The sequence below is a fragment of the Alosa pseudoharengus genome, unplaced genomic scaffold, assembly GCF_046254945.1.
Source record: "Alosa pseudoharengus isolate Yale_2024_CS ecotype anadromous, Long Island Sound unplaced genomic scaffold, YU_APseudo_1.1 YU_APseudo_1.1_scf_14, whole genome shotgun sequence".
Taxonomy (NCBI): Eukaryota; Metazoa; Chordata; class Actinopteri; order Clupeiformes; family Clupeidae; genus Alosa; species Alosa pseudoharengus.
In genome coordinates, this window is record NW_027468609.1 from 28,104,556 (window position 1) to 28,132,366 (window position 27,811).

General features: G+C 44.0%; 2 protein-coding genes across 2 annotated transcripts; one reads left to right on the forward strand and one right to left on the reverse strand.

Moving 5' to 3' along the window:
* The first annotated feature begins 151 nt into the window (after nucleotides 1–151).
* LOC143123259 (complement component C6-like) lies at nucleotides 152–19,283 on the forward strand. The gene is made up of 18 exons (XM_076284525.1): nucleotides 152–420; nucleotides 815–1,004; nucleotides 1,245–1,401; nucleotides 1,782–1,926; nucleotides 2,212–2,359; nucleotides 3,121–3,259; nucleotides 3,964–4,167; nucleotides 11,094–11,334; nucleotides 11,625–11,747; nucleotides 11,976–12,142; nucleotides 12,385–12,610; nucleotides 13,080–13,248; nucleotides 14,822–14,933; nucleotides 15,452–15,584; nucleotides 16,196–16,390; nucleotides 16,995–17,085; nucleotides 17,864–18,108; nucleotides 18,538–19,283. The coding sequence occupies exons 2-18, from the start codon at nucleotides 859–861 to the stop codon at nucleotides 18,711–18,713; spliced, it is 2,817 nt and encodes a 938-aa protein (XP_076140640.1). The 5' UTR covers nucleotides 152–420; nucleotides 815–858; the 3' UTR covers nucleotides 18,714–19,283.
* A 114-nt stretch (nucleotides 19,284–19,397) lies between these two features.
* Nucleotides 19,398–27,811, reverse strand: LOC143122631 (complement component C7-like). The gene is made up of 16 exons (XM_076283411.1): nucleotides 27,806–27,811; nucleotides 26,507–26,648; nucleotides 26,184–26,331; nucleotides 25,917–26,055; nucleotides 25,662–25,796; nucleotides 25,256–25,499; nucleotides 24,929–25,042; nucleotides 24,608–24,774; nucleotides 24,286–24,514; nucleotides 23,854–24,025; nucleotides 23,166–23,253; nucleotides 22,030–22,162; nucleotides 21,120–21,308; nucleotides 20,709–20,802; nucleotides 20,107–20,288; nucleotides 19,398–19,703 (listed from the first exon to the last, which is right to left on the reverse strand). The coding sequence occupies exons 1-16, from the start codon at nucleotides 27,809–27,811 to the stop codon at nucleotides 19,531–19,533; spliced, it is 2,355 nt and encodes a 784-aa protein (XP_076139526.1). The 3' UTR covers nucleotides 19,398–19,530.

The following is a 27,811-nucleotide window of genomic DNA, read 5'->3' on the forward strand; positions in this document are numbered from 1 at the left end:
GAGTCCAGGAGGACGTGTGCCGACAGGATCCAGATGGCCACATTTACGGGCAGCCTCCGCAGAAAGAGGCCTGGGGGCTGGCCGAGGAGTTGCGTAAATGAAGAGCCCAGAGGAGACATGGGAGCATAAAAACTCAAGGATCCTTTGTGTTGTTTTGTGTTTCAAAGACTCCTTAGTGTCACTTTCTTATTTGCTTTCAGTTTGAGCTCCTTTTACATGATGGCTTAGCCTCTTACCACCTTATTGAATCATGTTGCAAGTTGTGCATTTTGATTGTTGGTGATCAAATGCTTAAAAATCTATTGACTGCTAGCGAGTAGTCATTCAGGCTAACGTTCAACTTAAGCCTCTGAGGATCACTGAAGACAAGGCAGCACCAGGGTATCACCAGTTCAGCTGTCAGGATCATATAAAACCCAGGTGTGTGGAAGAAGATCTGCATCTTCATTTGAGTATGTGTGAGTGTGCATGCATGCACATGCATACTCGCACATGCACCTGAATACATGTGCATTTGTGTTGTTTTTTATATGCCTGATGCTGTGGTGTATGTATGCCAATATGTTGTGCCATGGACTCTATGTCCATGGAAGTATTTACACATGTCAGTACAGTTATCAGGGCCAGGTGTGGACAAGGAGTTTGAGGCTTACATCTACATCTTCATATAATTGATCTCCTGTATTGCTTATGTTACTCACATGCTGTCGTGAACTGTATGGGTTATATTTGGAGCTTGGTGTGCATCTGTGTGTTGACAATCTATCGATCTCCCCACTGACTCAATCCTAATCTCCACTGACCTTTGACCTAGGGTTAGGTTAGTCTATCTGTTGTCCATCAGTCTCCGGCATATCCATGGATCACTCCAGCTGGCTCCTGTTCCTGTTCTGTGGTCTGGCCAGTGTCCCACTCATCTCTGGCTGCTACTGTGACAACTACCCCTGGACCTCCTGGACGTCCTGTTCACGAACCTGCAACCACGGCACACAGAGTAGACGCAGGTAAGTGGACGTAGCTTCGGTCAACAACAAAAAAAAAACATGCTAATATGCACTTATGAAAAATGGTATTTGTATTTGATCTTGTGAATGACATTAAATTATTCTGGCTTGTTTTATCAAGACAGAATGTGATACGCGTCTGTGTCTGTTTAGAATAAACTTCATCTCCCAGAGTTCATGTCAGTTTTTCGGCCAGACAGGCATGCGTACATTAAAACTGTTTTGGCCGTGTTTTGGCAGGTTGATGCGTCAGGATGAGTACTATTGGAAAAACAACTGTAACAACATGTGTGTAGCCCACGAAAACCGAGCGTGTAATGTCGAGGCGTGTCCAATCAATTGTCAGCTGACATCGTATGGTCCGTGGTCTGAGTGCTCCCCATGTGCCAAAAAGCAGGTGGGGAAACAGCACACATGCACATGCAAAAAGTAAACACAAGGAGATTTTTAATTGACAAATATTGTACTCATTCCATGTTTGTATGTGTGCATATAGTATTTGTTTATGTATGTGGTTTGTGTGTGTGTGTGTGTGTGTGTGTGTGTGTGTGTGTGTGTGTGTGTGTGTGTGTGTGTGTGTGTGTATGCGTATTGTGTGTTGTATGTGTGTGCGTATGTGTGTGCTTTTGTGCGTGCATGTGTGTGTGTGTGTGTATCATGTGTTGTGTTGTATGTGTGTGCGTATGTGCGTGTGTGTGTGTGTGTATTGTGTGTTGCATGTGTCTGCGTATGTACATATGTGTGTGTGTCTGTCCACCTGCTCTCTGTGTGCGCTAGTTTCGGATACGGTCGGTGGAGACCCCAGCTCAGTTTGGGGGAGTGGACTGCACAGAGCCCCTGATGGAGGAGAGACCCTGCCACTCCCCAAAGGAATGCAGGATAGAGGCTATCAACTGCAAAGACCTGTTCAAGTGTAACAGTGGTACATATGGACAAGCTCTTACAATCTCTCCTCCTCACTCCCCTCTTCCTTACACATATACACACTTACAGTCATATCTTTATATTTGTATAGCTCTGTGACACTTTACACAAACTTTACATCCTTAGCACTTATAGATATATATGAATAAAGCATATGCTCAGAAATGGAAAACAATAGCAAAGATGATGCCAGTGGTGTAAAGATGATGAATAATAAAAGGTGAATCTGCACTATTTATATTAAAAGGTATTGGCTATTCCATCCCCGTCTCTGTGTCCCCAGGCAGATGCATTGACCCCAGCCTGGAGTGTAACGAGCAGAATGACTGTGGGGATAACTCGGATGAGCAGAACTGTGGCCAGCTGAACCCGGTGTGCAAGAGCAAACGGAGACACACTCCCATCCCAGGAGCTGAGCTCACCGGAAATGGGTACGTGTTGGAGAACCACACACAACAAGTAGATTTTGGTACATTACTGTGTGAGCTTGGAGAAGGCATAGAGGGGTTAATTTACATTCACTCCACTGAGCAGAGGCTTTCAGAGAAGGGCAGCTCCCAGAGTAGGATCCATATGGGATCTTAAAGGTGCCATGTGTAAGAATTGAGGTAAAAATATCCAAAAAATTAGCTACACGCATCATAAGATTGAGAAGAAATAAGGGAGATGATGTCATTAAAAAATTGACAAGGTATAGTGCTGCAGAGATATCAACCTGAATTAGTATGCTAAATTACTAGCCACAGCCCGACAGGTGTCATAATACCAGTTTCGGCCATGGGAGGCAGTATGCGGGCAACATAACAGCCAGCCAAACTGCAATACATTTGTCTCGGTTGTTACTCTAGGGTAGACCAACTCACTTTCTGGAGGTATACTGCCCCCATCTTTTATGGAATGTGGAGTATGAATTGATTTTTTGGCGGACATTACATATGGCACCTTTAAGCAACTTACAGTACAGAGTAAATGTACATGTTTATCATCATGTGATAAAGGTGATGGTGTTGTGAGCACCTTTTTCCATCAGCTGAGGTCTACAGGAACTGCAGCCCTTGCAGATGAATTGATATGTTAACATCACTCTGCCCATTGGTCGAATGAAGGGCAAGCCATTCCTTATACCACCGTGAAGCCCATTGTCATGTGATCTTTCAGTGTGTGCTGGGATTGTTGCACCTGTTGACCACAGGTTTGACATCATGGCTGAGGAGATGCGGGGCACAGTCTTGGACAGTTCCTTCCTGGGAGCGGACTGCACGTTGAATCGGAGCAAAGAGAATAGGGTTGTGTACCGCATCCCGGCAAATATCGAGAGTTATGACCTCAAGGTAGGAAAGCAGCAGGACCCAGTTTACAGTTTCTGAATTTCTGAAGCTCTATGTATTATTAGCAAATATATACCTATTATTATTATTATTTATTATTAGTAGTAGTAGTAAATATATTCCTGGTTCTGTTCTGATCTTTCCTAAAACAATTAGTGATTTAATCTAAACTAACTCTAATCCTAACCCTAACCCTAACCCTAACCCTAAACCTAAACCTAACCCTAACTTGTCATGATAACAATGGTTATATCATATACGTTTATGACTTGTTTATAATGTTTATGACACGTTCATGACAGTGTCATGTTACAATGTAGATACCATCAAGTAAAGTGTAACCCAATTAGTTTTCAAATGATCATCCACATCCCACACAATTTCTGTCTCACAGAGGTATAATGTGCATTCATTTTGTGGGATGTTGATGAATTAAGAGATTATAGTTTAAGACACATTACAGAATACTTATATCTTATATCCCATTAAAGTCAATATAAGTTGTATGATTTACCTATAACTGACATTATTTTAAATAAATGCATATTGATACATCTGTGTTGTAGAAAGGTATAATGTGTATGTCCAATGCAAATGCAGATCATCTATGATTAGAAGTCCATACAAACTCCTATTATTTAAGATCATACAAACCCATACAAACACCCAAATGTATTGAAACATGTGATGTCTTTCCATTTCAACAGGTGGAGTATCTGGAAGATTTCAAAAATGAGGATAGTGTGGAAATTCAGAGCAAGCCATATTCCCTGATAGATGAGATATCTTCAGGTCCTCAGGTCCAAGAATCTGGCGGCGGCTTCAACTTCTTCTTATTCGGCGCCTCAAGTAGTCACCACTCTAACCGGGACTCCGCCACCAAGACTACAATAAAGGCATCTCAGAAGAAGGTTAGCAGAGTGGCTTCTGGGTTCATGTTATAGATTATGGCGACACAACAGTGCCATAAAGCACTCACGCTATAAGACATGCATTCTGGCGTATTATATTATTTCACACTAGTAGATATTAACTGCGAGTGTGCAAATTCTCTTCGCTCGCGCACTGAGGAAACTGCTCCCCGAGCGAGGAAAAATGTGCGAGCGAGGAGAAATCTGACCAGCGCGCCAAACGGCCACTCAAAAATCACTCAGCTCTCTCGAAGTTGATTTCTGCTCACGCAAAAAGAATTTCTGCTCCCGAGGGTCTCTACTTGGGGGGCGGGAACCAGATCCCAAAAATATGTAGATCTAATGACTGTGAACCATGCAGACATGAATTGTCCAGCTGCATATAAACCAGACTTTAATTTTGCCTTATGGAGATAGATATATTGATGTATGTATGTATTCTAAATGGTTTTGTCAGGGTGGTCAGAGGAATCAAACGCAGATTACGGAATATCTTGCTGTCTTGGTTTATTGGAGTGAAAAATATCAAAAATCCACAAACTTAAACTTCAGCAAAAAACAGGCTCTTGATAACAAAGAGACCTCTCAGGCAGGATAAGTTCAAACATAAACAGAGCACAAAAAAATGAAAAGTCAGCAGACCTTACGTGCCGGTAACAGGTAGTCTAGGCAGGTCTCACAAACACAGAAACAACGATCAGACAAAGAACAATGAACACCACAGCGTTTAAATACTCAACAAACGAACTGAAATACAATGCAGGTGGGAAGGTAATTTGGGAGATAATAGGCAAGACAGTAGGGGTGTAAAGATTAACCGATACGTATCGGTATCCGTTTTTAACGTGTAAGATACGGCTACATCGATATGTGAAGCCCCGTATCGGAATAAAACTGAAATGAACCGGTCGATTTACTTGTTACAAATCGGTTCAAAACCTTTTCTGCTCGCTTAGACTCTGATTTACGTTGCAAGCAGCGCGTTCATCCCACTTCCTGTTTTGAAACTACACGTGGCACGGATTTGTGGGTAATGAAGTTCGTTTTGGGCTACACTCATTGCCCAAAGTAGTCAAAGAACATCATTACCCATACATCTACTGCAACTTAAGCACGTGACAACTCGCACTCTGTCGGTGTTTGACAGTTTTTACTCTTTTGTTTGTCAAAATCTAGCGCGAAATTAAACACTTACTATAGCATTCCTAAACGGCAACGATAGTCTGTAGAGTAGCCTTACGTTTGATGAAGGGATTTCCTTAATTTCCTTAATTTGACCCTTGCTGCTAAAACGATGTAGGCTACAAATTATTATTATTTTGCTCATATTCACTCAGACTTGATTTTATTTTGGTATTGTCTTACCTCAACAATAGGCTACAGCTCATTGAAAACAATCAGATATAACTCTAGAAAATCTATAAAGTCTAAAGTGTATTTGGCTGCTTTGTTTGGCTGAAATGACTATACTTTTTCTCATTTCAATATAGTATATGATACAAACCTCAATTTAGGTAATCATATTCACACATTTGTATTTGCCTAATTGACATGACCATGATAATTGATAATATAAAATTAATGTGCACCTTAAGCAAATGATAAAAAATCTTTCAGAATGCTTTCCATTCTTCAACTGCATCGAATCGCATCGAATCGTACTGAATCGTTTTTTATGAACATGTATCTTTTCTTGTATCGAATCGTGCCCATGTATCTAGATGTGAATCGTATCGTCTTTTACATGAGAGATTCACACCCCTACAAGACAGGAAACAGACCAAATAAGGACAAGGGTGTGGCAACAGGAAAAAAACTGAAATGCGAAACGAAAAACATAGAGCAACACCAGAGGGAGCCAAAAACAACCAGTCCTATAGGCTCCCTGACAGTACCCCCCCCCCCCCCCCCCTCAACGACGCCTCCTGGCGTCGATCACCGGGGCCCCGGAACACTGCCGAAAGTCCCTGATGAGAGAAGGATCCAGGATGTCCTGGGCCGGAACCCAAGACCTTTCCTCGGGACCGTAGCCCTCCCAGTCCACCAGGTACTGGAGGCCACGACCCCGAAAACGAACTTGAAGCAAACGGCGTACAGAAAACGTCTCAGACCCATCGACCAGACGGGGGGGTGGTGGGGGTTTGGGCGCGGGGCACATGAGTCTGCAAACAAAGGGCTTGATGCGGGACACATGGAAGGTGGGATGGATGCGGAGGAGGGGGGGAGGGAGCTTCAGAAGAAGGGGCTGAGGACCTTGCTGATGGGGTACGGACCAATGAAGCGGGGATTCAACTAGGGAGAGACCTCCTTCAGGGGGAGATCACGGGTTGACAGCCAGACCCGCTGTCCTTGGACGTAGTGTGGAGCCTTGGATCGATGGCGATCCGCTTGTACCTTGACCCTCGCCTGGACCCGAAGCAGAGTTGACCTGGTGCACTTCCACGTCCGTCGGCATCGTCGGATGAAGGCCTGCGCCGACGGAACCCCAACATCCTCCTCCTGAGCTGGGAACACTGGAGGCTGGTAGCCGAGGCAACCCTGGAATGGGGACAGGCCTGTGGAAGATGCCGGCAAGGAGTTCATGGAATACTTCACCCAAGGAAGTTGAAGACTCCAGGACATTGGATCTTGGGAAACCAGGCAGCACAGAACAGTCTCCGCCTGCTGATTGGCACGCTCCGTCTGACCATTTGTCTGCGGGTGGAAACCTGAGGACAGACAGACTTTGGTGCCGAACAGTTTACAGAAGGCGTGCCAAAAATTAGAGGTAAATTGAGGGCCCCTATCGGAAACCACATTAACTGGGAGACTATGTAACCTGAATACATGTTGAATTACAAGCTCGGCAGTCTCTTTGGCAGATGGAAGTTTGGGTAGAGGCATGAGGTGGACAGATTTAGAAAAACGATCAACAATAGTGAGAATGGTGGTGTTACCATGGGACGTGGGCAGGCCAGTGACAAAGTCCAGGGCTATGTGGGACTTGGGTCTTTTGGGGACCAGGAGGGGTTGCAGAAGACTAGCAGTTGGTTGGTTAGAGGGTTTGTTCTGGGCACACGTAGGACAGGCATCCACAAAGCGCTTTACATCTCCCTCCATAGCAGGCCACCAGAAGCGCTGTCGTATGAACGCCATAGTACGCCTCACTCCAGGGTGGCAGGTTAGTTTAGCGGTGTGAGCCCACTGCATGACCTGGGGACGGACAGATTGAGGCACAAAAAGTCGGTTAGGAGGACAGGCAGAAGGAGTGGACTCACCAGACTGGGCAGTATGGACGGTGGACTCTATGTCCCATGTGACGGCCCCAACACACTGAAGAGGCAGGATGGTACTGGGAGCGGGAACAGGACCAGAATCTGGAAACTGGCGGGAGAGTGAGTCAGGTTTGCCATTCTTAGAGCCTGGATGGAAAGACAGAGAGAAGTTGAACCTGGAGAAGAATAGAGACCAACGGGCTTGACGAGGATTTAAACGTTTGTATTCCGTTAGTATTCCAGGTTCTTCTGGTCTGTCCACACTAAAAATGGTTTCTCAGTGCCCTCCAACAGGTGGCGCCACTCCTCGAGTGCGAGCTTGACAGCCAGCAGCTCTCTGTCCCCTACGTCATAGTTGTGCTCGGTCGGGGTGAGTCGATGGGAGTAAAACGCGCAGGGGTGGACCTTCTGATCGGTGGTGGAGCGCTGGGACAGAACCACCCCCACACCTACATTTGAGGCATCTACCTCAACAATGAATTGGCGAGTCGGGTCTGGACGGCACAAAATAGGGGCAGTAGTAAAAAGCTTCTTCGGCGGCAGGGGTCCAGGAAAAAGGTACCTTGGAAGAGGTCAAGGACGTGAGAGGCGCGGCCACTGTGCCATCATTTCTTATAAAACGCCTATAAAAGTTAGCAAATACCAGAAACGCCTGGAGCTCCCGTCCCGTGGTTGGCTGAGGCCAGTCAGTAACAGCCTTGACCTTGGGGCTATCCATCTTAATTCCCCCAGATGTTATTACGAAGCCCAGGAAGGAAAATTCTCCTTGTAGAATTCACATTTCTCTGCTCTGACAAGAGCTGATTCTCGAGCAGGCGTTGAAGGACACAGCGGACATGTTGAACATGCTGAGACAGATTGGGGAAAAAAAAAATCAAAATATCAAGATAAACACACACAATTTTTCCCAACAGGTCCCGGAGGACATCATTTATAAGACACTGGAAAACTGCTGGGCAATTAGTTAGACCGAAGGGCATGACCCAGTATTCATAGTGACCAGATGGCGTGTTGGAATGCAGTTTTCCACTCATCCCCTTCCCTTATTCGGACCAAGTGGTAGGCACTACGGAGGTAGAGTTTTGTAAAAATCTTGGCCCCCTGTAGTTGCTCAAAAGCAGACGTCATCAAGGGGAGCGGGTAGCGGTTCTTGATGGTGATGTCATTCAGACCCCTGTAATCTATGCAGGGGCGCAAGGAGCCGTCTTCCCCACAAAGAAAAACCCCGCCCCGGCAGGAGAGGAGGGTCAAATGATTACTGCGGCTAGAGAATCCCCAATATATTCATTCATGGCCTTAGTTTCAGGAATGGACAATTGGTAGAGACGACCCCTAGGCGGCGACGTACCTGGCAGAAGATCAATGGCCATATGATACGGGCGGTGAGGTGACAATGAGGTAGCTCGGGCCTTGCTGAAAGCAGCCTTGAGATCCAGATACTCCGGGGGTACCCCAGACAGGTCGTCAATGAGAGGAGCTGCACTAGAAGGACCTGAAGACAGAGGAATGAGGGCATTATGCAGACAATTAGACATACAGGAAAAGCTCCAACCCATAATGTTGCCACTAGCCCAATCTATGTGTGGGTTATGTCTGACCAGCCATGGATGGCCCAGGACAATAGGTGCATGTGGTGACTAGCAGTGACTAGTGAAAGGACAACACCTCCTGCTGGTTTCCAGAAATGAGCAGACCCAAGGGCGGGGAGATGTGGGACACCAGGGCCAATTTCGCCCCGGTCAAGGCCTTTGCCTCAAGAGGCTGTTGGAGCTTGATGGGCGTGAGAGTTCAGCGGCCAGACGAGCATCCAGGAAATTCCCATCAGCGCCAGAATCAATGAGGACGGACACAGGGTGGCGGCGACTCCTGGCAGTGAGGGTGGCTGAGATGAGGAACCGGGTTGTAGAGGGAGGTAGAAGAGGAGTAGCGCTCACCAGTAACTCCCCCTTCACAGGTGAGCGTTGCCTTTTACCGGGCAATGGGCAACAAAATGACCGGGATGGCCACAATACAGGCAAGAACTGGAGTCCATCCTCCTCTTCCTCTCAGCCGGAGACAAACGGGCTCAATCCACTTGCATGGGTTCAGGGGAATCACTGGAGGCAGCAGGAGGCGGTGAGACACTGCGGGTTGATGCAGCAGGTGACCTTCATCCTCGGTTATAATCTCACTCACTATGACGCTGCTTAAGCCGCTTCTTAATGCGAATGGCTAGGTCCACCAGACCATCAAAATCCTGAGGCAACTCACGGGTAAGCAGTTCATCCTTGATGGAGTCAGAGAGACCATTGAGGAAGACATCAAACTGGGCATCGACATTCCAGCCACTGGTGGTCGCTAGAGTGCGAAAATCGATGGCAAAATCTGATACGGACCTCTTCCTCTGTCTGGACTGGAGTATCTCCCTGGCGGCCTCCCGACCCTGGAGAGATCTGTCGAAGACCTTGATCATCTCCTCTGTGAAGTCATCAAAGGAGCGGCAGGCTGGAGAATCTACGTCCCATATGGCTGTTCCCCACTCACGGACCCGGCCAGTCAGGCGAGTAATGACATAGGCAATCTGGGACCGATTGATTGGGAAGGTTGCTGGTTGAAGCTGGAACACCAGGGAGCACTGAGATAGAAAAGACCTGCAGGTTCCGGGATCCCCACTGTACGGTTCAGGGGGAGGCAGACAAGGCTCAGGGTTTGGATTCTGTTGCGTGGAAGAAGAGGCTGAGCCAGTCACTTGGGACTGAGGCGGCGACTTGGACACCGTGAGCTGGAGGTGTTGCAGCCGGGCAGCCAGATTGGTGAGGTTGGATGCAATGGAATCCAAGGACTTCTGCACGGAATCAAACTGGTTCTCATGTTTCCCAAGCATCACTCCCGGTCTCTCCAGGACAGACTTGAGCTGTGTGAAATCTGCCGATTCCATCTTGGTCTGATCGTACTGTCAGGGTGGCCAGAGGAATCAAATGCAGATTACGGAATATCTTGCAGTCTTGGTTTATTGGAGTGAAAAATATCAAAAATCCACAAACTTAATCTTCAGCAAAAAACAGGCTCTTGATAACAAAAAGACCTCTCAGGCGGGATAAGTTCAAACATAAACAGAGCACAAAAAACTGAAACTTCAGCAGAGCTTACGTGCCGGTAACAGGTAGTCTAGGCAGGTCTCACAAACACAGAAACGACGCTCAGACAAAGAACAATAAACAACACAGGGTTTAAATACTCAACAAACGAACTGAAATACAATGCAGGTGGGAAGGTAATTGGGAGATAATAGGCAAGACAGGAAACAGACCAAATAAGGACAAGGGTGTGGCAACAGGAAAAAACTGAAATGCGAAACGAAAAACAGAGCAACACCAGAGGGAGCCAAAAACAACCAGTCCTATAGGCTCCCTGACATTATTTCCCATTCAAGGATCAGCTGAAATGACAATAAACTAAAACCCAGTTTTTACTGAACAAAGCTGTGTTCAAATGTAAACGTTAAGTTGATGTATGCTTCTCATAAATAATTGTTTGTGAATAAATGTCACATTTTCCCTTGTCATTTCAAAGAACTTGTATATTTTCCCTCCTCTTTAATGTATGATTAGTCCACTCATCCACCCATCTTACTGAGAGATGTAATAAGATAATGACACTAAGGATCTCCTCTTCCCCTCACCTGTCCTACAGGACTCCAAGTTCTTCCGCGTCCACCAGGTTCTGGCCACGTCCACCTTTAAGATGAAAGAGTCAGACCTGTACCTCTCCGACCCCTTCCTGAAATTCCTCCACCATTTGCCCCTGGAGTACAACTACCCCCTCTACAGGGAGGTGTTCCAGCAGTTTGGTACCCACTACTTCTCAGCGGGAACCCTGGGTGGACTCTATGATATCCTGTACCAGTACAACCGAGAAGAGCTCAAGAACTCAGGTACAACCAAACAAGGCATCTGAACACTGTGTACATGGACATCACATTACATTCACAGATAATATGTGATTGATTCCTATATAGAAAAAGTCAAGTTGATTAATTGGAAGCAGTGTTTCTTAATGTCCTCTCAAACTCAGCATTAACTCTACTCTTGAATTACTCAATTGAATTACACATGGTAGTTATTTTGAATGAAGAGAAGTACTTCACTTTCACTGACATGCTAACCAGACAGAGGCCTAGAATGACAAAAACTGGATGGTGTCATGTGGTGTGTGTACCCTTAGGTCTGAAGGATGAGCATGTGAATTCCTGTATCCGACAGGAGTCCTCCTTTTTTATCCTCTTCTTCCGTAAAAGCTCATCATCCTTTAGCTGTGGCACAAATAAGATGACAGAGAAACATGAAGGTGAGTCTGAAAATCCCCTTCACTGGACAACAGTAACATCAGATTGTGGAATTATGTTCATGATTGTTTTTTTGGCTTGCAAATAAGTCATTTAGCAAAAAAAAAGTTATATGAGCTTTTTATAATTTCTGCATAATTCACATAGTATTCACATATTGCAACTTCAATGTGAATAATAATTATAATAGAACTTACTGGTATATTGTCTCCTTTTAACCTCATCGTCAGGTTCCTTCTTTAAGTCGTCCGAGCGGTCCATCTCCAGGGTGAAGGGAGGTCGGTCAGCAGAGACTGCAGCTCTGGCCTGGGAGAAGGACCGCGTGGCCCCAGACAGCACCACCTTCACCAACTGGCTCAAGTCCACCATAGACAACCCGGCTGTAGTAGAATATGAGGTCAGTCCCGGTGACATCGTGAACTGCTTCTGAGTCAGACTAAAGCCTACTCAGACTCTTTGTGTGTAAATGAAACCTTGTGTTATATGGAAAGCCAGTGAAGGTTGCATTGCATACCACATTTCTTAAACAGAAACATTCCTTGTCTCGACACTTTTAGTGAGTACTGAAATTTATGAATTATGAGAAAGCCCGTATATTACTGATATCAAAGCAGTATAATGACATTTTCCCTTTGACAGCTGGCGCCATTAATAAACCTTGTGCGAGGCTTCCCATGTGCGGTCACTAAGAGGAGGCACATGGTGACCGCTCTAGAGGACTACCTGCAGGAGTTTGACTCCTGTAAGTGTGCCCCCTGCCCAAATAATGCCCGCCCCGTGCTCTCGGGCACTGAGTGCCTGTGCGTGTGCCAAACGGGCACCTACGGCTCCAACTGTGAGACAAGGGCCCCAGACTACACCTCAGGTAAGGGCCCCAGACTACACCTCAGGTAAGGGCCCCAAACTACACCTCATGTAAGGGCCCCAAACTACACCTCAGGTAAGGGCCCCAGACTACACCTCAGGTAAGGGCCCCAGACTACATTTCAGGTAAGGGCCCAGACAGCAGCGGTGATCCATTCCATAATGTTCAGCTTCACAGACACAATCAGTATGTGCTACTCGCTGGTCCTCTCCTCCAGAATTTCTTTCTTTCTTGAATTTCCCCTTGGGGATCAATAAAGTATCTATCTATCTATCTATCTATCTATCTATCTATCTATCTATCTATCAGAGGTGGATAGCCTGGCTAATTAGCACAATTCAAATACACACACACACACACACACACACACACACACACACACACACACACACACACACACACACAGACACACAGGCAGTAGCAATACATGTCTGAAGTGACAGTCTCCCACCCTGCTGTCCTCCCTCAGAGGCTGTGGATGGGCGATGGAGCTGCTGGAGTGCCTGGAGCCCCTGTGATGTCAATCTGAAGAAGCACCGCAGCCGGAGGTGCAACAACCCTGCACCCATGAGGGGCGGCAAAGTCTGCCAGGGGCCCAACAGGCAGACTGAAGAGTGCCCTATCTCCATCTTCGAAAAGTAAGGCAGTCCTAAATATGTGTGTGTGTGTGTGTGTGTGTGTGTGTGTGTGTGTGTGTGTGTGTGTGTGTGTGTGTGTGTGTGTGTGTGTGTGTGTGTGTGTGTGTGTGTGCATTTGTTTGTGTAAGTGAAAGAGTGTGTACCTACATCATATACTTTTGGTCTAAGCCCACTCTGCTACCAGTCCACATTGATGGGGTCAATGTGGAGGTGGTTAGCACCTACAAGTATCTGGGTCTCCACCTGGACAATAAACTGGACTGGTCAGCCAACACTGATGCACTCTACAAGAAAGGGCAGAGCAGGCTGTACTTCCTGAGGAGGCTGCGGTCCTTCAATGTGTGCAGTAAGCTCCTCAGGATGTTCTACCAGTCTGTTGTTGCCAGCGTCCTCTTCTATGCAGTAGTATGCTGGGGAGGAAGCACAAGGAAGAAGGATGTGGGGCGAATTGACAGGCTGGTAAGGAAAGCTGGCTCTGTAGTGGGAGTTGAACTGGAGTGCATCACTTCACTATCTGACAAAAGGACCCTGAACAAACTGATCAACATCTTGGACAATGAGTGTCACCCACTCCACAGCACTATTGTTAAGCAGAAGAGCCTGATCAGCTGGAGACTTCGCTCACTGCCTTGCACAACTGACAGACTGAGAAAGTCATTTGTCCCCAGGGCCATTGAACTGTTCAATGCCTCACTTAAGGGAAGAGGAGAGATAGACTTCTCTGCATAGTCTGCCTGCCTCTTCACCCCCTCCATGTTTGGTACTGTCGGTCCACTAGCCACTTGTACCACTGTCTTTATGCCTCACTGTTTGCGTGCTATATTAGCACATTAGCACATATGCATAACCCCCCCCTCCATGCCACAGCAAACTGTGGCCACACTTATACATTTTCTTAAATAGTTAAATATATAGATATATAGACTTTACTTTACTTTATTTCTGCATTGTTGCACTGTTGACTTACTCATTTGCACTATCACCATGACCACTATCACCATTGCACTATCACCATGACACTCATTCACACAGAGCACCTTAGAGCACCTTACCATACCTTACTATGCACAGAGAATCACAGGCTCAGTCCCTGCCTCAGTCATTGCAAGCGCCTCTGATTTATTAATCACCACTATGTGGATACTGTTTTTAGAATTGATTTGGATTAAGTGTTAGTATAATTTGTATTTTTGTAATTTGTATTTTAGTATATTTTTATATATTGTATTAAGTGTTAGTATAATTTGTATTTTAGTATATTTAGCATATTCTTCTACTGTCTTCTACTGTCCTTACTGCTTAGTTGTGTTTTTATATTATATACTTTAATTACTCTTTCTGCTGTTAAAGAAAGAATGTGTTTGTGTTGTATGTATGCTGCTGAGACCTTGAATTTCCCCTGGGGATCAATAAAGTATCTATCTATCTATCTATCTATCTATCTGCTATTGTAACTGTTGTAAGACATGGTTGACATTGCTCAGATGTTTGTATTCTGGTATGAATTTGGCTGTGATCTACTGGTGTCATGAAATGTAAACTATTTTCATGTGTTCCTGCCCTTGCCTTGCAGGCAAAACGTTTGCATAAACGATGATGATTTTGTGATCGAGGGGGATCAGAAAGAGGTGTCCCCTGAGTCCGGCTGCCCCAAACCAAAGCCCCCAGCCAACAGTCACCTCAGGGTAAGAGGCAGCGTCCAGCTGCTCCACATGCGGAGCTCACTGAACACATTTAGAAACACAGTGTGCCTTGGTTTTACAGTTCCCAGTGGGTTTAAAGAACTCCAGGGACCCTGTGTCTTCATAAATGTAATTAAGAAATGAACTCATGGGAGGTCTTAATTAAATCATGAACTAGATGTAGCCTACGACTGCAACACTGAGCCCAATGAAGCACCACATTCTAAAGTAGGTATAGTATGAGTGTAACAGTGTGTGTATGTGTGTATGTGTGTGTGTGTGTGTGTGTGTGTGTGTGTGTGTGTGTGTGTGTGTGTGTGTGTGTGTGTGTGTGAGAGAGAGAGAGAGAGAGTTCACTAGTCACATGTGAAAGAGAAAAGAGATAGAGAGAGAGTATTTAAATATATCCACTCCTATCCTCTTCAATCGCCTTTTATTTCCTCCCTTTTCCTCTCCTCCCCAAACCCTCCATCTCCTCCTCCACTATATGTCATGGCTTGTTTCTCTTGCTGCCATTTCAGATCAACAAACGGCAGTATGACTTTGGCGAGCACGAAGAATTTCTGTGCTTGACTGGCTTCGAGCTGGAGGGATACCAATACATCCACTGCCTGCCTGACGGCACATGGAAGCCTGCTACAGGCCAGTGCATCAGTAAGTCAGGAGCATGTCATGGAAGACATCACTACACTCTTAAAACGAATGTGTTGAAAACAACACAACTTGCATTGTTTTTAACACATCTCTGTGTCTAAATAGGAACAACAGTTTCTATTGTTTTCTTTTTTTATTTGTGCACAATATGTGTTGAAAATATCTTGCGTCGAAAACAACACAACTTGTGTTGAAAACAACACAACTTGTCTTGTTTTTTAACACATCTCTGTGTCCAGATAGGGACAACACATTCGGTTTTAAGAGTTTAGAGAGGAAACAAGCCAAGTGAATCATGAATATATATGTTGTGAGGTGTATGTTTGCATTTTTATACTGTTCATCTGAAATCCTTGATGTTCACCATTCTTGAAATGTAATACCTATACTATTACCAGGCATATATATTGCAATACATCTATTGTATACATATACTTATAGAGTACACAAAAAATATCACAGTCATAGTCATATTACAATAATATTCCATCAAAGTAAATGTAGTGTTTTGGATAACATTCAAAATACATTCCTTCCTAAAGTCCTTCTTCTAAATTGATGTGTGTAGTAAAAAAAGCCCTCCTAAACCTCCTGGCTCTGTTTTCCTTCAGAGAAGGTCTGTGCCAAGCCCTCTCTCCCAGCTGAGATGACCATGTTCCCGGCGAAAGCTGAGTATGCGGTCGGGGAGAGCTTTGGCGTGGCCTGTACTGCCCACGGCCAGAGTCCCTCTGGGTCGCGCTATTACACCTGTACGAGCAGCCTGAGCTGGGAGCCACTCATCCCTGAGGAGATCCAGTGCCAGGAGGGTAGGTTCATGACACATGGCCTGGAAATATCACCCTGGACCCTACAATACACTGTAACAATTAGGGAAATGGGACTGTCCCATTTATGACACATAACCTTACAATTACATAAAACTGTTGTATTAAACACATTATTATTATGTTTGATCAGTCAATCCAATTGAGCATTCAATTTATCTGATTGAATCACATATTGTAAGCGTACCGGGGATTGGGACAGACATTAAATGATAGTAATGTTCAGATAGATATGTTTAGTATGCAAAATAAATGTTCAGTCACATCAGGTAAGAGACTCAACATTATTCTGGTCTGTATCATCAAATTACACTCAGTAGTTTTACTTTACTACCTGATTACTACATTTTATTTAAATAACCATGTTTCTGTTTATTATCATGTTTCATGATTGTTGTTTATGTTTAATTATTTATGTTTAATTACTTAAGCATATAATTGATTACCGGTAACTATATTTAGATTTTGTTTAATTGTTGTGATGCTTGAACTCACAAATATACTGTACAAGAAACGAATAGTCAGTGAAAAACTGCTGTATTTCATAAAAGTGCTTCTCTAAGGGACGTCTGTGATTCCTCCTCAGATAAGCCATTTGTGCCCGACAGCAACTGTCCCAGGGGAGAGAAACAGGACGGCTCCGGTAAATGTGTGTGCATCCCGCGGGAGGAGTGCCGGTGAGACTACACTTCCCACTGTGCCACACACCGCACTCACAGCTGGACACACACACCCACACCCACACACACACACACACTGCACTCACAACTGGACACACACACACACACACACAGACACTGCACTCACAGCTGGACACACACACCCACACAAACACACACACACACACACACCCACACACACACACACACTGCACTCACAACTGGACACACACACACACACACACTGCACTCACAGCTGGACACACACACCCACACAAACACACACACACACCCACACACACACACACACACACACACCGCACTCACAGCTGGACACACACACACACACACACACACACACACACACACACACTCACACACACACACACACACACACACACACACACACACACACACACACACACACACACACACACACACACACACACACACACTGCACTCACAGCTGGACACACACACCGCACTCACAGCTGGACCCCTCTCTCACAGCGCCCCTCTAGCACATCTCACTCTCTCTGCCTTAGCCAAATCACCACCACAATACAGCCTACTAGCTATTAATTAATCATGTTCAGTAATACCAGTATGTCACTCCCAATATTAGGTATAAATATCATAATACAGAATAATTACAATAATAATAATTACGATTAATTAGAATACAATAAAAATGCAATAATGTAGTATTTTAGTTTTCAGAATGTATGTTGTTTGTGTGTATGTGTGTGTGTGTGTGTGTGTGTGTGTGTGTGTGTGTGTCTGTGTGTCTGTGCAGCTCATACAAGAAGGATTTCTGTGTCCTGGATGCGGCAGCGGACACCTTCTCCATGATGTCTTTCTGCGGCTTCCACTCGGGGCGTTGCCATGGGGACCGGCTCTTCTTGGCAAGCGACGGACCGTGCCCGAGCGACTCATCCAGCCAGGACTGGGCCCGCTACCGTGCACAAATGTCTGACCAGAGCGCCGTCCAGCAGGCCTGTGGCTCGGACACCTGTTATGACTGGGAGACCTGTTCCTCAGGTACGGCACGTTCACAAACACCCCCCGCGCACACACACTATATATAAACCAGCAGATGAGCATGTATAATATGAGCAATCTGGCGCCCTCTGTCACAAAGAGACTGGGACATCATACAAAAATAGAACTGTGAAATAAAACACTTCACAAAGCACATGCATCCAACAATCACACACATGTAATCAGCAAATACCTCTAATAAAATCCAGTAATAACATCTACTAGTTTTACAAATGAAATAGGCTAATAATATTTATCGATTTTACAAATCTACACATAACATCTAAACCTATCTAGTAGTTTTAAAGCTCCTAGCTCACCTGTTCCCCATGATGTAATGCATAAGTGCAGATACTCTGATTGCACTCTGATACTGCTCTGATTCCACTGAAATCTGGTGGCCATGTTGTCCTGTCTGTGTTGGCACAGATAAGTGTGGGTGTAAGTTCCCGCGTGACTGCGCTAAGGACGCCCCGGGGGCATACTGCGTGAGGATGCTGAGGACCAAGAGCCAGAGGAGCATGAGTGTGTGTGCCACGGCCTCCATGAAGTGCCTACGGATGGAGATGGAGATTCTGAAAGAGGGCCCATGTGATGATGCATGAGTCTGAACAAGTGTCCAACAAGGGTCCATGGTGTTTTTTTTTTGTTTTTTTTTTCCACATATGACATAATGCACCAGATCATTTAGAAAGGCCTATGAACACATAAACAAAGCTTTTTTATTTTTTATTTAAAAAGCAAATTTTGAATTAAGCCACATACACATCATCTGTGTAAAAATACACCCTCATTTTGAGATAAAACTGTTATAATATAAAAAAATTTATACCTCTTTTTACTCAACTTTACCAGGGGCGCTGATAAATGTGGAGGGCCCTGTATGTCTATTGTCGCCACTAGAATGTTTTGTGGATGATAGTAATACATGTGTATTTCTGATGCAATTGTACAATTGTTCAATGAAATGTATTCATTTTTTTCTTCTTTGCATTACCTTTAAAAATATATGTATTTTTGTGTTGATTTGATTGATTTTAATCAAGACCTGACACTACTCACCCAAGGCTTATCTTTTTGTATCCATCCTGGTTGCACTGAAGTATGACAGAAACTTTTCAAACGGAAGTTGCTGGTCTGATTCTAAAATAAAAGAACTCTCTATGCTTTGTTAATTCTACCTTTTGTCTTTGATCAGCTATGGACATTGTGATGTTACAGTAGTGTATGGGGTCATTCTTCAGTAGCTATACTATTCACTGTGAAGAATGAATTAATCATGTGATCTTTTATTAAAATTTACACCGGCATATGATGACAACACTGCATTTATTCATACATTTTGATGATGGATACATTTAAACAACAAACAACTTTCAAAACAGGATGAAGTGACCAAGTATGGCGACCATGGCAGGAGCTTCAGGAGCTGCAGGCTCCAATACTGGCCACGGTGAAGGGCTCGCTCTGGCACCTCAACATGCCCACTTCACACTCCGACATGGTGGTGGGCGCGCTGCCATCTCCCAGAGCCACACACAGAAGGCCGTCAGCCTCTGGACACTCCTCGGGTTCTCTGCACACACAGGCTTGACCTGACGCCCGGCCACAACAACAACACAAGTTAATGGCTAACTCAAAGCCAGACGTTTACATTTCAGCAACTTCTCCTTCTAAGCACAACAGTTATATTGCACATTTCCTCTGTGTAATAAAACACAAAAGATGTGTAATTAAATAATGCCTAAAGAATGACCAACTACTGTAATACTGTGTCTTTATGACATCAATATACAGTATTTAGTATTGCTTCAGTAAAATGGTTGCTGTCTGAAGATATCAGTGCATGTAGCACATTGTTACTATAAATGAACACCATAAAAATATATGAACCTTAAGAAAAAACAAATAGAACAGAACAATCCATGAGACAAGGGACTACACAGAGACATTGAGAATGGTGTCATGAAAAGACAGGAAATTGGACCACAGACTTACCCGTGCACTTCTCCCAAGGTCGGCAGTCCTCGCAGGAGGTGAAGTCTTGTTTGGGCCAGTCACATGAGCTGTCATTGACTAAGGTGTAACTCCTGCCCAGACACTGCAGGGCACCCAGCTTGCACACACCCACCTGGCTCATTTTGTCTGCCCGCAGGGAGACACACACTGGAAAAGAATGCCTGAACAAGATGGAGGAACGGCTGTGATTCTTTTGAAATTGTATTAAAACGATAACAATGGTGGCAATGGTTGCTTGACTCAAAGCAAAAATGACAAAGGAAGTGGGATGAACAGGTGCATGATATGTCGGCGTGGGTATTTGAGGACTGCTTTCGTATGGATCCTTCATAAATCAATTAATAAAGTATGTTATATTATATATATATATTTATATTTGGCTTGTTGTGGGGAGGTGATTGGTCTTTTTCTTAACAGACAAATGTCCCCAATACAACATTGTTTGGATCTGCTTACAATCGACCTTCCCTCCCACAAACCCTAACCTCACACTGGCTCACGTTCCCTATTTAGCTTCTCATAAATAAGAGGTGTTGCATCTCATCGTCCCTGCTGTGTCTTATATTAGATAAGGGACTCACTCGCACTCATTTGGCGCTTTACACACACACTGCTCCTTCCCCGGCTTCTCCCAGGGTTTACACCTCAAGGCTGGGGGTATGGTGGCCTTTGGGACTGTAATGTAAAGAGTACAATAATTCACACTGTAATCACCCAGTCAGTGTACTAGATTCATGCTTGGAAATATTTTGGATCTCAAATGATATATGCAGAAGCCTAAAAGCCTAGAACTATCTCTGAGTTCCAAATCTCATTAATCGACACATTTATTGTAATACATTGATAACCAAGTTCATTTAGATGCTAGATTCGATTTAGGATTTAGCATAGTGAGGAATAAAATGTGTCTGTATAGGATTGAGCATCCTATTCAGCATACTTTGCACATAGCATAATTACATGTGCTTAAATCGGAGTCCCCATTCTCTCACCTGGCCGACACTCCACGCTCTGTGCTGGGGGAGACCACATGAGACTGGAGCTGCAGGCCACCTCAGGCTCCCCCACTCTCTGCATCCCAGCAGGACAGCTCAGGGACACGCGGTCGCCAATTTGATAGGTGGGTTTGAAAGGGGAGCCAGTCACAGCTTGCTGAAGAGGAGGGGCATCACATGCTGACTCTGATTTGCAAAAAAGAAAAGAAAAAAAAAAACGTTAGAGATGTGGGCTGTATATAAGTATAAGTATCAGTATATATACTCTTTTGATCCCGTGAGGGAAATTTGGTCTCTGCATTTATCCCAATCCGTGAATTAGTGAAACACACTGCACACAGTGAGGTGAAGCACACACTAATCGCGGCGCAGTGAGCTGCCTGCAACAACAGCGGCGCACGGGGAGCAGTGAGGGGTTAGGTGCCTTGTTCAAGGGCACTTCAGCCGTGGCCTACTGGTCGGGGTTCAAACCAGCAACCCTCCGGTTACATGTCCGAAGTGCTAACCAGTAGGCCACGGCTGCCCTTGTTTGTGGGATATATATTTCATTACATATTCTATATTCTTTTGAAAGACAGCATTTCCCCTTGGGGATCAATAAAATATCTATCTATGTATCTATCTATCTATCTATCTATCTATGGCCGAACTGCTTGGCTTAGCACCTGACACTTTCCAGTTCAGAGTATCTAGTTTGTTTTTCACAGGTTGTTCCCAGACACCAGATGGTGCTACTGATATCCAGCTGCTCTGCCAGCCAGGGTGCAGAACACATTCTCCTTAACCAATTGCATTTTAGGTCAAACGCATCCCTTAGTCAATGCTGCACTGTCTAAGATAATGTAGTGTGTTAGAGTCTACGGAGGAGAATTTGCTTCCCAGACCATGCCGTGTTTTCATGTCTTACTTTTGCACTCCATCTGTCCTTTCCTCCACATGAGGTCATCTGTGCACTCAACAATCTTCTGCCCTTGGAGGTAGTGTCCATCAACACAGGAGTACTCCACCTTACTGCCCACTGCATACAGATCTTTAGGGTTCTGAAACAACGAGTATGAAACAGTATGGGGCATTTTGTATATTACAACCCCAAATCAGAAAAAGTTGTTCAAAAAAGAAAAAGGACATTGTGTGTAAAATGCGAATAAAAACAGAATGTAATAATCTGAAAATCTCGTAAACTCATATATATCTGCACAAAGGACACAGACAACATATCAAATGTTGAAAATTACAATTTCGAATATTTCATTCAATAAATGTTTATTTTGAATTTGATACCAGCAGCACATTTTTAAAAAAGTTGGGACGAGGGCAACACAATGCTGGTAAAGTTGGTTAGACCAATCAAAATGTGCAATTATTTTTGGATATTATGGACTCATCTGGGCTTAAGAGGTGAGGGCCTATCCAAGTATCCAACCTATCCAACTTGTTTTAGTGCTCAGTTTCAACCCAATATCTATGACGGTGTGGAGGTGCGTTAGTGCTTACAGCATAGGCATCTTGCACATCTGCCAAGGCACAATCAATTATAAATTATGTTCCGGTATACAGGTTTTGAGCAACATATACTGCCATCCAGGCAATGTCTTTTCCAGGGAATAACTTCAATATTTCAGGAAAAATATGGCAAAATGAATTCTGCACGTTTAAACAGTATTTCTCCATAGAGGACGAGTCCAGGTGCTAAAATGGCCTGTGAATGTGAATGAACATACTGTATATTTTCCATGAAATAGTCAAATTTGTCATTTTCAACATTTGATATGTTGTCTATGTCCTTTTTGCAGCTAAATATGGGTTTTCACATTCTGTTTTTATTGACATTTTACACAACGTCCCAAATTTTTCTGATTTGGGGTTGTAGATTCATATGATATTTTTTAAGATTCTTAAAAAATAAGATTTATTTTCTAGCCTGGGCAGCAAATTAAATTTGCTGCCGCTAGGGTGTGTCTAAATTTCTAGGCTACTGATTGTCTATGACACCAGTGAGATTGTAACTGCATAACTGGGATTATAACTGACTGTGAAACTCACCAGTACGAAGCCATTAATCAGGGCAGGTGGAGCTTTGCAAGACTTCACAGGTGCTACAGAAGGGTCAAAGCAGTGGGGTTCCATCATCCTAAACAGGAACCCATAATCAGGAAAAACACCTAGCCTATATTCCACTTATTAAACACATATTAAAGTTAAACAATGTTAGAATGTTATTTTTTGTCATTTATTTTACGTACTGGGTGGCCACGTAGTATTGTAGTACCCCACCCAATTCTTCTACAACCAACAAAAAGAGTCATGCTCCTACCACAACAACAACTTCACACAGTGCATTACCAGGCATTCAGGGTGTGCATCTTCATTCTACGTATATTGTAAGTCAGTGGAGCATCAAAATGTGTTTGAAGTTATTATTTTAAGCAACATTGTGTTGCTTAAAGATTCATGTCTAACTGGCTAAAATATTATGCAGTCTCTCATTGCTGACATTTTAAGTAATTCATAAAAATAATACAAATAATACGTAAGTATGACCCTAAAATCTAGTGGTAAATAATCTCAAGTGCTCTAAATGACCAAAGATTAACTTTTTGATACTGTCCTGCGAAAAGACTATATTAACGGATTTAGTATGATCTGTGTTTTATGATAGAGCATAGCACTATTTCATATGTGATCATAGTTACACATAGCCTACTGTAGATACTCATATGCATCGTCTCACCGAAGGTAGTCCATATCTGGGTCTTCACAGGGTTGCGTCTCCATAGCTTCTCCAATGCAGTGCCTACCTCCTGACCTTGGCGAGGGATTATTGCACATACGACTCCTTGATCTTTGACCCCCTGAACAAGCTGTCCAGGGAGACCAGCAAGACCAGCCTCCATTGATGACACCTATGAGAAAATACCTAAACATTAGTCAACATCCTGCAACTCTGATATTCTGCAACTGAACTGAAACTGTATGTTGTCATTTAGGTCAACAGATTGAATTCTTTCTTTTGATTCAGTGATGTGAAATACATATGTAAGTCTCTTGGAAATCTCCTGGATTGATTGTACTGAGTAAAAGTGTACATGGTGTTATCAATTGATATAACTCTCTGTCACTGTTCAACACTTAGCAGCCACAGGGTCACTAAGTGCCACAGTACCTGGCTGCTCTCCGATGACGGAGCCGGTCTGACAGGCCAGGCCGCTAGTGTCAGGCTTGCAGAAACAGGAGCACTTGGAGCCTGTGATTTTCGGCTGCCCGTTGTTGTTGCAGGGCCGGCAGTGACAGGCGTCCTGCTCCACCAGATACTCCTCTAGCGCCCTCTTCAGGTGGAGCTTCTTCACTCCTGCACACTGCACCTCCTTCACAAGCTCGTACAGAGGCCTCAGCTACAATGAGAGGTTTGTCTCTTTGATCAAATGGGTTTGTTATGTGATACCAAAATGCATCCTTGTTCTATTTTGATAACCTTGAGTGCCGACCTTTTCCTTGATGACCACAGGAAAGGACTTCACTGATCCAGCCCATTTAGTGTACATGTTGTGGTTGGCCTCAGGGTCTTTGAGATTCAGATGTTTAAGACCCTCTGCATACGCCGAATACCCTCCAACAATGTTGGGATTGATTGAAAACCTAGATGGATTATTTGCTGGAAAGGAATAAATGACAATCAATAACTACATACTAGCTACTACAAGTTAGCTCACAAAGGAGTTTATAGAGACAGGAGAACATTTTGACTTCTTTGTACTAACCACTGTGCCTTTCATTTTAACACACGTGTGCATTCTTTGAAGATTTACCTTTATTGGTGATTTGGGTATCAAATACTTTGTCGCATTTCGTTGTCTTTTTTTTCCAAAACAAAAACCTCTTTACACGTGTTATGCATCTGTGAAAGTCTTTCACGGTCTTGCCTGTCAGATGTAACAGGGAAAAGCAAAAGTTTGTTCTTTCTTGAAAACCGTTCATTTTTAGCACACACATCCACACACAATTTCACAGTAATCCATGTCAAACCCATGACCTTGAGTTACGACTTCTGAGCACCTTCGTTCTTCCCACAGAACTACAAGAGCAGAGCCCAGCACCAGAGAGCATTCGGACTGCTGACCCCTCAGGTCACTTACTCTGCTCAGAGAACGAGCTTGACTCAAGCTCCAGCAGGAACTCAAAGCGGCCCCCCAGCGACCCCTCGGACATGTAGTGGGTCCCAAACCTCTGGAGCAGGCCGCGATAAGCCGAGGCTTCGTACGAAACGGGCAGACTGGACAGAGCTTTCCAGAACTCCTCAGACAGAGGGAGGTAACGGGGAGCGTTGTTCTGAAACTGGGCCACCTCCACCTCACTCTTAATGACCAGCAGATGGTAAGACTGTGGGGTGGACCAAGAGAAATGAGTGAGTGAGAGAAAACCGAATGACATTTAAAGGCTATATATTAGAGCAGAATTTAAATCAAAGAAAAAAACATCTTGTCGGTTTATAAATGATTTTCTTTATATTCTATCTTTTCTTACCCACTTTCAATACATTACCTTGTCTTTCTTTAACTCGTAGTGAGATGTGAAATGATCGTGACCTCCATTAATCTTATGCCTTTTCTCAAAGTGCTTCATGTAAGACCAGGAGCTGTCATATAACTCCTCACTGAAGTCATTCTCAGCCTCTACCTATATGGAGATTTGAGAAACCATTTCATATTACAAAACAGTGGTATTCTCTACCATCCTGTCATCTAGAGGGCAACTGAATTTCCGTAGTAGCACCAAACACTGTGGGGGTATGTTTACCTGAAAGGTGTACCTGAGGATACTTTGAGGGAGTCTGTAAAAAGACCTGTGGTCACCACTGAACACTTTCCGGCACTGACCACCAAAACTCTTGGTATTAATGACTGGGGCCCTACGCTCCTCCGTTAACGTGTCATACCTGCAGGATAAAAAAAAAACTTTATTTGAGGGATGGGTGTGTGTTTGTGTATTTGTGTGCATGTCTGCGTGTGCGAGTATGTGTGTGTGTGTGTGTGTTTGTGTGTATGTGTGTGTGTATAAATTCACCCTAGCCCAGTATGCTCAGAGTGTGGAGGGGTCTTCTGTTCGTCACACACAATGTTACTGGTGGCTTCATCACAGCGTTGTTCATCAAGGCTGTCCTCCTCACAGTCATGGTCACCATTACACACCAGAGAAGCACTTACACACTTACCTAAAATAACACATGGGTACACACACAAGTAGAGAGAGAGAAAGAGAAAGAGAAAGAGAAAGAGAAAGAGAAAGAGGGGGGGTGACAGTGAACGTGGAAGAGAGAGCAGGTCAAAACTAAATGCACCTGTACAGACATATTGGAGTCCTTTCTGTAAGTAAGGCGAGTTGAGTACCTGAGGAGCAGCGGAACCTGTCTCCACAGCCGGACTCCAAGGGACACTTTTTAGTGGGGACGCACTCTTGAGTCTGAGTGGCCTGTCCTGTACATGGGGCTCCCCCAAACTGAGCAAAGGTCTCTACAGAACGGGTGCGCCCCTGACAGAGGTGTGGAGAAACAGATTGCATTCAAACATGGGCCCACACTTTGTGACGACACAAACACTGATCTGTACACTGATCTGAAGCGCAAGATCTGTACAAACACATTTGGAGTCTGCTTTACACTGTACAATTTAAATTCAATTGTTTCTGAACAATTCTGAATGACATTTCTGAATGCACTAAATAAGGAAACAAGTCACAAGAAAAGAATGAAATCTCATGGAACCTGTGTTTTGGTGCAGCCATCACACTCGGACCAATCCCCATAAGGTCCCCATTTGCATGCTACCTGCTGCAAACAGCTAGAAACAAGCACAGCATTAGTAAACTACTCTGAATTCAACAGCATAATGAATGAGAATGTTTAAATATCAAAATGGATTAATGTGTGCCATGAAGGGTGTTTTACTTTCACTCATAACACACTCAAAGAAAGAGCAGAATTGATCAGACATTATTATTAATGCCTCTTGGCAAAAAGATTGCTGTATGTCTGCACAGGGAGGCATTTGACAGAAATCCTATATGCAGAAATGGGAGTTAAACTCAGAAGAACACAAAAAACAGAAGGTATAAAGCATAATACTGATTGGAGTTCAGTGCAGTACTTACTGAGTGTCTGAGAACAAGTTGACAAGAATCACGACCAGGAAAATAATAAATGAATGGTACATCTGTGAAGATAGTATCATAAACATGTTAACTTATGTCGATAGCTTTCCAGCATTATTAACACTGATGACTTATAGGACAAGGTCAGCACAAATGATTGTACCTACTTTCCTCTGGAAATAACAGTACTTAGGTCAACATTTGATGTCATCTGTATTCACAGAGAAATGTATGTCTATAATTGCATTAATTATGTTTATAATTGTATTAATTTCAGATGGCTATTGGAACTATATGCATTGGTTTTACTTATGATTTTAGATGTAAAATGGATACCAAATTGAACAGTCATTGAATGTGGCAGATCTGAAGCACAGAGTTAAATGTGACAACTTAGACTAGATGGAGAAGATAAATTGGCAATCCCTATCAATTACTGTGTTGACTATTTTAGAAGATGGTGTTTTTCCCCCTAGAAAAACAGATGTAGAGGGCTAGGATATACACAATCAGTTAAATATAGAGAGAAATGTGCTTACCTCCAT

Excerpts from the sequence above, each read along its gene's own strand:
- LOC143123259 (XM_076284525.1), top strand. The coding sequence starts at position 859 with ATGGATCACTCCAGCTGGCTCCTGTTCCTGTTCTGTGGTCTGGCCAGT. Across the intron at positions 1,927-2,211 it reads CCTGTTCAAGTGTAACAGTG|GCAGATGCATTGACCCCAGC; the intron begins GTACATATGGAC and ends CTGTGTCCCCAG. Across the intron at positions 12,611-13,079 it reads GGCCCCAGACTACACCTCAG|AGGCTGTGGATGGGCGATGG; the intron begins GTAAGGGCCCCA and ends GTCCTCCCTCAG.
- LOC143122631 (XM_076283411.1), bottom strand. Across the intron at positions 24,775-24,928 it reads TACCCAAATCACCAATAAAG|CAAATAATCCATCTAGGTTT; the intron begins GTAAATCTTCAA and ends ATTCCTTTCCAG. Across the intron at positions 22,163-23,165 it reads TGATTAATGGCTTCGTACTG|AACCCTAAAGATCTGTATGC; the intron begins GTGAGTTTCACA and ends TCGTTGTTTCAG.